This window comes from Ziziphus jujuba, chromosome 7 (assembly GCF_031755915.1).
Source record: "Ziziphus jujuba cultivar Dongzao chromosome 7, ASM3175591v1".
In the NCBI taxonomy this organism is placed as follows: Eukaryota; Viridiplantae; Streptophyta; class Magnoliopsida; order Rosales; family Rhamnaceae; genus Ziziphus; species Ziziphus jujuba.
Window position 1 is genome coordinate 14875687 of NC_083385.1, and position 9848 is coordinate 14885534.

A 9848-nucleotide genomic window follows, 5' to 3' on the forward strand; every position below is an offset into this window, starting at 1 on the left:
TAATTAAAAAAAAAAAAAAAAAAAACTAAATTTTGTCTTATAATTTCCTTGCTTGTTTGGTTCTCTTTAACTTTATTAGCAACGTGGTTGCATGGCCTTCGTTGAAGGTGTGACGGATGATTACAGACACATATATAAGTGCAGAAAATATGACAAAATAAAGAAAATTTCTATTTGATGTTATACCGAGTTTTATGTATTAAACAATTTAAAACAAAAATATTAAATTCAAATGACACATATAAAACAAATGATTAACTTAATATAACATTTTAACAAGAAATTTTAAGACCAAATACATAAATATACAACCATAATTTCTTTGGTTAGACTCATCTAACAAACATCAATGGACCAATCCAAGATAAGCACGGGGAGGATATTCATATTCGTCAACGTTTGCCAAAAATATATATATATATATATATATATAATTTTTTGTCATTTTCTTGCGTTGACTCTACTATTCCGGCGATGTATCTGTTCCTCTCATTTCTTAATTCTTGTATACAATTACAAGTCATTCTCAACTGAATTTCTTTAATAGAATAAAACTAAAACGGTGATGGATGAAACATGGCAATCAAATAATTATTTTTCATATATATAATTTAAACAAAAAATATCTCATAAATAATATAAACTTCACCATAAATAGTTCCTCTCAAGCCTGTTGAATATCATTTCCCCTGTTGATCTCAAGTGTCATGGCCATTCCCAGCACTTTCTGCAACTCACCAACTCCAACTTGTATTTTCTTCTTCTTTGTCATTCTTCTTTTTCCTTTTGCAGATTCAATTCAATTCCAAATATCTCGCTTCGATTCTAACCAAGAAAACATATTGTACCAAGGAGATGCAGCGCCTTCAGTTGGAGCCGTAGAGCTAAACAGCAAGTACAACTACCTATGCCGAGTTGGTTGGGCCACCTATGCCGAGAGCGTCCCTCTTTGGGACTCAGAAACCGGAAAGCTAGCCGACTTCACAACCCATTTCTCCTTCACCATCAACACCCTAGGTGTTCCCCACTATGGCCATGGCTTTTCATTTTTCCTTGCTCCTGTTGGGTTTCAAATCCCTCCGAACTCCGCGGGTGGGTTTTTAGGCCTATTCAATACCACCACAAGTGATTCGTTACGAAACCAGATTGTCCTGGTTGAGTTCGACACGTCTTCTAATCCTGAATGGGATCCTCCAGTCGAGCATGTCGGGATCAACGAAAATTCTATTTCTTCTGCCGTCTACACTCCTTGGAATGTTAGCTTGCATAGCGGAGATAACATCGATGCATGGATTGTCTACGACGCGGCCGCGAAGAATTTGAGTGTCCATTGGGAGTTCCAAAAGACCTCAAATTCAAAAGAGAATACCAGTCTAGCATATCAAATCGATTTGAAGACAGTTCTTCCGCAATGGGTCACAATTGGATTTTCAGGAGCTACTGGTCTGAACGGAGAGAGACATGTGCTTAATTCATGGGAATTCAACTCAAATCTAGATATAGAAAGAGGCGATGGAAACAAAGCTAGAAGAAGGAAATTAATATTGGGTCTCACAATTTCGGGCGGTGTTTTCATTCTTGGGATGATTTTAGCACTTTCGATGCTGTTTTTACGGCGGAGTAAGCAAAAGAAGAAGAGAGTAACTGAGCAGGCAGAGACAATAAATTTAACATCAATCAATGATGACCTGGAAAGAGGAGCAGGACCGAGAAGATTTTCTTATGTTGATCTTGCTTCGGCAACCAACAGCTTCTCAGACGAAAGGAAACTCGGTGAAGGAGGGTTTGGAGCGGTTTACAGAGGCTATCTAATTGATTTAGATATTACAGTAGCTGTGAAGAAAATCTCACGGGGTTCAAAGCAAGGAAGAAAGGAGTACATAACAGAGGTGAAGGTCATCAGCAGTTTAAGACACCGAAATTTGGTGCAGCTCATCGGGTGGTGCCACGACAAAGGTGAGTTCCTTCTTGTCTACGAGTTCATGCCAAATGGTAGCCTCGATGCCCACCTCTTTGGTAAGAGGAAGCCTCTTACTTGGGCTGTAAGGTACAAGATATCTCTTGGGATTGCATCAGCATTGCTCTATCTTCACGAAGAGTGGGAGCAATGTGTGGTGCATCGAGATATCAAATCGAGCAATGTCATGTTAGATTCCAATTTCAATGTCAAACTTGGAGATTTTGGATTAGCAAGGTTAATGGACCATGAGCTAGGTCCCCAAACAACAGGATTGGCTGGAACATTAGGCTACTTGGCTCCAGAGTATATAAGCACAGGAAGGGCTAGCAAGGAGTCTGATGTGTATAGCTTTGGGGTGGTTTGCTTGGAAATAGCTACAGGAAGAAAGTCCGTGGATCCTATGGATAAGAATTGTCAGATGGGATTGGTAGAGTGGATTTGGGATCTTTATGGGAAAGGAAACCTTGTTTTGGGTGTGGATGGGAGAATCCAAAGTGATTTGGACAAGAAACAAGTAGAGTGTTTGATGATTGTGGGGTTGTGGTGCGCTCATCCTGACCGAAGCTTAAGACCTTCAATTAGGCAAGCAATTCATGTGCTTAACTTTGAGGCAACCTATCCAAATCTTCCATCAAAAATGCCTGTTCCTCTGTTTCATGTGCCGTCACCCTCAGTCAGCTCCGGTGAACCCTCGATAACAACAAGCATCGCTGTGGGTCGTTAACTGGAATTTAAGCAATAAATATGTAATTAGATAAGTATATGCTAAGGTCAATAATTTATTGTTGTATTAATTTTTTTAATCAAAATTGTTGTATTAATGTTTAAATCTAATTATATATGTACTATTGGATGGTTTCGTGGACCGTGTGAAGCCAGCTAAGTTGATTATTTTGTAGGGTTTGAATGGATCAGGGAATGAAATTTAATAGTTGCAAGCATAAAATTTGGTAGTCAATGCCGATTTATGTTGCAGTGTAAAGCCGACCGATTGGATTAATATAAGAGATTAGAAAAGATATGCTGAAGTACACAGGAAGAAAACGATCTGATAGGTGATCATGACTTGGGAAAGTCATTTGCAAGGAAATCTATATATTATATCCTTTAATGGGGCCCCTAGAGCCGAGTTTTTATATACATAATTTATTTATTCTTACTTAAGGTTTTGGAATGGAATATTAGATTGTACGTAGTTATTGGACTGTCCCATGTACGTCTCGGGGGAGTACAAAAATTTGTTGTTATCATAATGTTTTTTTTTTTTTAATAATAAATCACCAGAAATTATATAAAGGATTAATTAATGAATTAAATCATTGAGATTTGGAACGAAGAGGGGCGCCCCGAAAAAAAAAAAAAAAAGTCAAAATGAAATTGTCATCTTTTTATTTTTATTTTTATAATTATCTTTTTATTTTATTTTATTTTTTTATTTTTTTCATTTTGATGTCTTTGAGCCTATAACATTTCAATTTAATTGTAGATGTGCAAAACTTACCAACTAAACTAACATCATTTATCTTTTTTTATTTTGATATCTTTGAGCCACAACATTTCAATTCAATTATAGGTGTGTGTAACTTACCAACTAAACTAACATCACTTAAATACTAAATTGTCATCAAATCATAATTTTATACTATCATGATTCAGCTAATAACCAATGATGATAAAATTGGTACTTATTTGCCTAATATACTCCTGGAAAACGGGGAGAAAAACGAACAGTTTTAAATGTAGGAGCTTTAATAGTTTTGATCGTTTGAGGACATAGATGATAAATATGAAATTCATGAATCAAATTGCAAATCGGTGCAAAATTGACAGGACATAGCTGCAAAAAAGGCTAATTTTTATTTAAAAAATCAAGGATCTACTTTTTATTTATTTATTATTTTTTTGGTGAATGAGCATCCACCATCAAACTACTAATTTTGGGTTGAAAGTATCAAACCTTGAAATCTAAAACATCATTGTCACTCCAGAAATTGTGAAATTCTTGGACGTAAACTAACAAAATATTGCATAGAATGTAAATTGCTGATTGGTGAGGGTGGGTCCACCAATCATATTGGGAAGATACTTCAATTTCTCCCCTTTATCTTTTTATTTTTACCCAGACAATAATAATAATAATAATAATAACAACAACAACAAATAATTATTTTATAATCCTCTATGTGACTAAACAAAGTGCAAAACGTCTAGCTCAATTTATCATGAGATTAAGTATTTGTTTGGCAGATTTTTTTTTTTTTACCAAAATTTTTTTTGTTAAAAATAAAAATATTTGATAAAAATTAACAAGTACTTGTTGATAAAAAAAAAATAATTTTTTTAAGCTATTTAAAAAAAATTTAAATTTTATGCTTATCTAGAAAAATTCTTTTTTCTAGTTTATATTGAAACTCAATAAATATTTAATATATCTTTTTTAGTTTAGATGATAAATCAGTGAATATTTAATGCAATTTTTTATTTACGATTAAATACTTATTAGTTTTTTAATAAAAAAATTTTTCTAAAAAATATTTTATACAAAATTGTATAGACTAAAGCTTTATTTTTATTAGCTATACCAAATAGATTCTAAAGATTGCAAACCATGTTCTATAATTGCATTATAATCAAAAACCATAATTATTAATTTTATATAATATGTACCAAATCAAAAATAAATGGCTCAATATAATGGACCTAAATTGCAACATCATCGGGCCAAAAGGTATCAGTTAAAATGCAAATAACCCCCAAAACATATTATTCTAGTTGTGATCCTGTGGAGGTCTATTGTCAAAGTCTATTATCGGCTATTTGTTTATTGATTCTTGAAAGATCCTGCTTTTTAATTTATAAATTAGTCTTCGTATCTCCTTCATTTTAGTAATATATAATAATATATACGACTTATGTGACTAATATAGATTTTGAGTTTAGAATATAGCAATTCCATAGTAAATAGGCATCTCACATATGCATATACTTATTCAATTATTATATATTATTATAATTGCGTAACTTATTTACGGTCCAATGACTCCAAAAGTTCATTTTTTCCTCAAACCAAAACATACTATTAATAATACAATCCTTATTGGCCTTTTCTATTTCGCTTCTCTTTATTTTTATTTTTATTTATTTATTTATTTGGTTAGGTAAAATGATATTGTATTCTAAAGAGAAGGGAACGTGTGACTTGACCCCGCCTTCTCATGGATAATGGATGCGAGAGGCTTCTTCATAGTGATTTTTTATTTCAAGATTTTTTTTTTTTTTAAAATTTAGTATGGGATTCAAATTGGGAATCATTATTGAAAGAAGAGAATGGTATTTCTAATAATTTATCCTAAAAGACATTGTTAATTTTAGAAAAATATTATTTATTACTGTAAACAATTACCAATAGCACTATATGCAAACAATATTATATATCAGATAATAATTTAAATATTTATAATTAGAGGATTTGCTTATAGAGTTTTAGTATAAAAATAATCTAATTTAATAATTTAAATGAAATTTGGAAGACCAAACGTAGCTTCAATAGTTAATAAAAAAAAGACAAAAAAAATCACATATAGCCTTAATTAATTTCTTTGGCTCGGCTGACCTGGGCCAACTTTAACTAGGAGATCGTTAATCAGTTCTAAAGCCAAAATATAATATTTATTGTTGCCCATTCATTTTCAAGCGTTGACACTCCTATTCTGGCGATGGTTCAGTCTTTACACGTACATATTAAAATCGCTATCAGTGGAAATTGTCAATATAAAAAATAAAAATAAAAAATAAAAAATAAAAAAACTAAGGGGCGGTGGATGAAACATGATCATCAATCCATCATTAAACATATGATATATAAATTAAATACAAAATTATTGCATATAATTATAAAAAAATGATCATCAATCCATCATTAAACATATAATATATAAACTAAATACAAAATCATTTCATATAATTATACAAAGTTCTCTGTAATATATGTAGAAGACTTAAAACTAGTCCAATATTTCTTTGGTCCATATCTTTCAAGCCATGTCTACCAATATTTCCTGCAACCTACCTCTCTTCTTCTTAGTCATACTTCTTCTAATTCCTTGTTCCAATACAATTCAATTCCAAATATCTCGTTTCAATCCGGACCAAACCGACATATTATACCAAGGAGATGCAGTTCCTTCTGTTGGAGCCATCGAGTTGATTAACAAAGTGAATTATCTATGCCGAGTTGGTTGGGAAACCTACGTTGAGAGTGTACCTCTATGGGACTCACAAACAGGGAACCTTGCCGACTTCACCACCCATTTCTCCTTCAATATTTACACGCAAGGCGCAGCTCGTTACGGCCATGGCATCGCCTTCTTCCTTGCCCCTGTGGGATTTCAAATCCCACCGAATTCAGCCGGTGGCTTTCTCGGCCTATTCAATACCACAACCAGCGACTCATCTCGAAACCAGATTGTCCTTGTTGAGTTCGACACGTTTTCGAACCCTGAATGGGATCCTTCATTTGAGCATGTTGGGATCAACAACAATTCTATTGCTTCTGCAGTTTATACTCCTTGGAATGTAAGCTTGCATGGCGGAGATACCGTTGATGTGTGGATTGCCTACAACTCTACTACAAAGAATTTGAGCGTCAATTGGAAGTACCAAACCACCTCTGATTCGAAAGAGAATACTAGTCTGTCTTATCAAATAGATTTGAAGCAGATTCTTCCCCAGTGGGTCACAATTGGATTTTCAGCTGCTACCGGTCAGTATGTAGAGAGAAATAGCCTCAATTCATGGGAATTCAATTCGACTTTGGATATAAAATTAGAACAAGGTGATGATGGGACAAAGGCAAGAAGAAGGAGACTAATATTGGGTTTCACAATTTCGGGTGGTGTTCTTTTCATAGTAGGGATGATCATAGCATTTTCAATTTTTTTGTTTAGAAAGAAGAAAAAGAAGAAGAAATTTGAGACGACTGAGACATTAATCAGTGATGATCTAGAAAGAGGAGCAGGACCAAAAAGGTTTTCTTACGGAGAGCTTGCTTCAGCAACAAGCAACTTCTCGAACGCAAGGAAGCTCGGTGAAGGAGGCTTTGGTGCTGTCTACAGGGGCTATCTGATTGATTTAGACATCACAGTAGCCGTGAAGAAAATCTCAAGAGGGTCTAGACAAGGTAAGAAAGAGTACATAACGGAAGTGAAGGTGATTAGCAGCTTGAGACATCGGAATTTGGTGCAACTTATAGGATGGTGTCACGAAAGAGGTGAGTTTCTCCTGGCGTACGAGTTCATGCCAAACGGAAGCCTTGACACCCACCTATTCCGAAAGAGGAATTCTCTCAATTGGAGTGTGAGATACAAGATATCTATCGGATTAGCCTCGGCGTTGCTCTATCTTCATGAGGAATGGGAGCAATGTGTAGTGCACCGAGATATCAAATCTAGCAACGTGATGCTAGATTCCAACTTGAATGTGAAGCTTGGAGACTTTGGATTGGCTCGATTAATGGACCATGAGCTCGGTCCCCAAACAACTGGGTTGGTTGGAACATTAGGCTACTTGGCTCCAGAATATATAAGCACAGGAAGGGCTAGTAGGGAGTCGGATGTTTATAGCTTTGGAGTGGTTTGCTTGGAAATAGCTACAGGAAGAAAGTCGGCTGATCAACCGGAAATGGATTCACATATTGGATTGGTAGAGTGGGTTTGGGAGCTTTATGGGAAAGGAAAGCTTCTTTTGGGTGTCGATGAGAGACTTGATCATGAGTTAGATTTGGACAAGAAACAACTAGAGTGTTTGATGATTGTGGGGTTGTGGTGTGCTCATCCTGATAGAAGTCTAAGGCCTTCAATAAGGCAAGCAATTCATGTGCTTAACTTTGAGGCAACCTATCCAAATCTTCCATCAAAAATGCCTGTTCCTTTGTATCACATTTTCTCTCCATCAGTCAGCTCCGGATCCGGTGAACCTTCAATTACTTCTAGCGTAGGTTTGGGTCGTTAAAATAATGCTAGAATATATTATGACTGTAAAATATGTAAGATATATAACTAAATGTTTGTAACCACTATGTTTTTGTTTAATTATTATCATTATTATCCTTTTTCTATGCCTTTTTATATATGGACTGCCTAAAATTGGTGGACTACTTTTATCTCTTAAACGTTTTATATTTCCATATCCATTCGTTGAATATATAAAACAGATCAGATAAGATATTGAAGAGTACAGGAGCAAGAAAACGATCTAATAGGTGACTTGGGAAAGTCCTATGCAAGGATTGACCGCAAAGGAATATTTATATTATCTACTCTAAGTGTAGCCTGATTCTCCTCTATAGCAGGAGTTTTGTTTTTTCTCTTGCACCTTTTGTAATGTATTATTCTGCTTAGCAAGTTGCATTATATGTGTCTCTAGTAATTAATATTAATTTGTTTGTTCTTTCAATTTGTTGTGATAACACACACACATACACGTATATAAATGTTTTGTTGATAATAAACCATTTGAAATTTGAACGTTTTAAATTTTAATTATGTAATTAGATAATTATTGTGTTTTGAAATTAATAGCAGGAAGCGTGGAAAAGTCAAGAGAAGAATTGTACTTTATCGTGTCTCTTTCATCGCAATTGCAGGTTATCAGGCTACATCTTAATCCGTCCAATTAGGTTCAATCATGGGAATTAATAATTAAGTTTTTTTAGGGCAATTGATAATTAAGTTAATTAGGCGTAACGTTGAACAATATTAATCCAAAACTCCTTAGTTTATGTATTTTCCTTTTTTTTAATCATAGAGAAGAGAGTGACTGCTATAATGTTATTAATTTATCTAAATTTACCAAAAATGTCATATATAAATTCATTTCCGGCTTATATTTTTTCAAAGTAACATACATGTACAATTAAGCTCAATTAAAGTTCACTTTATCTAAGTAAATTAAGCTCTATCCTTAATAACCATTGAATTTTGGAAGATTCACCTCATTAATGAATGTGAATTTTAGTTTAATAAAGTACAATAAACTTTACTTCAAACTAAATGATACACATGTAATAAATTTTATTACAAAATGCGGCTGTCCCTCTCAATAGTGTGAACGCCTAACATTAATATGCTGTTTTATAAAGGGCACACATGTATCTTATAACAAATTTGCATATGTAATATATATATTATCTTACATATGTAATGTATTGGTAGTGGATCGCTTTTCCATTTTTTTTTCCCCATATCATAACTTTTGTATTTTCTATCCCTTTGGAATAGCCGAATTGGTAATAACCATCACTGATAAATTTTAAATTTTGAGTTTTATGGCCTAGTGTTAAAATTTTTCTTCCCAATTTATCAAAAAAATCTATCTATATATAAATATATATATATTTTTATTTTATTTTTTTTATATATACCTTTATATTTTTTAGGTACCTTTAGTTCTAACATTACAACCCTACCATTTAGCCAACTTTTACAGGTCAAGTCAGGTAAGGAAAAGTGTAATGTATGTGAAAATAGGTAATGCAATCAAAATTTTCTTTTTTTGTTTTTGGGGAAAATTTTCATTTAAACCTATTCAAATTTTGTCTAATTACATTTAAATTTATATTTTTGAAAATTATCATTTAAATTTATAATTTTTACTAGTTAATTTTAATTATCAAATATTATTTAATTATAAAATGCTTATTTTTAATTTTTTCCGTGACTATTAACTATTAAAATTGATTGATAAAAACTAAAAAATAAGTTTAATTTGATAAGTATGAAAAACTATTAACCTCAACTATAGAGAGAGAGGTTAATGATAATCTTCCAAAAGCGCCAATTTAAGTCTAACTAACTAACGGCTTTTTTTTTTTTAAAACATTTTTGATTAA

General features: G+C 33.0%; 2 protein-coding genes across 2 annotated transcripts; both read left to right on the top strand.

The window, feature by feature from the left end:
* Positions 1-707: 707 nt before the first annotated feature.
* Positions 708-2684, top strand: LOC132804470 (L-type lectin-domain containing receptor kinase IX.1-like). The gene has a single exon (XM_060818875.1). It carries the CDS (start codon positions 708-710, stop codon positions 2682-2684), a length of 1977 nt encoding a protein of 658 aa, XP_060674858.1.
* Positions 2685-6001: 3317 nt separating this feature from the next.
* On the top strand, positions 6002-7984 carry LOC132804566 (L-type lectin-domain containing receptor kinase IX.1-like). The gene has a single exon (XM_060819230.1). It carries the CDS (start codon positions 6002-6004, stop codon positions 7967-7969), a length of 1968 nt encoding a protein of 655 aa, XP_060675213.1. The 3' UTR covers positions 7970-7984.
* The last annotated feature ends 1864 nt before the right edge of the window (positions 7985-9848 follow it).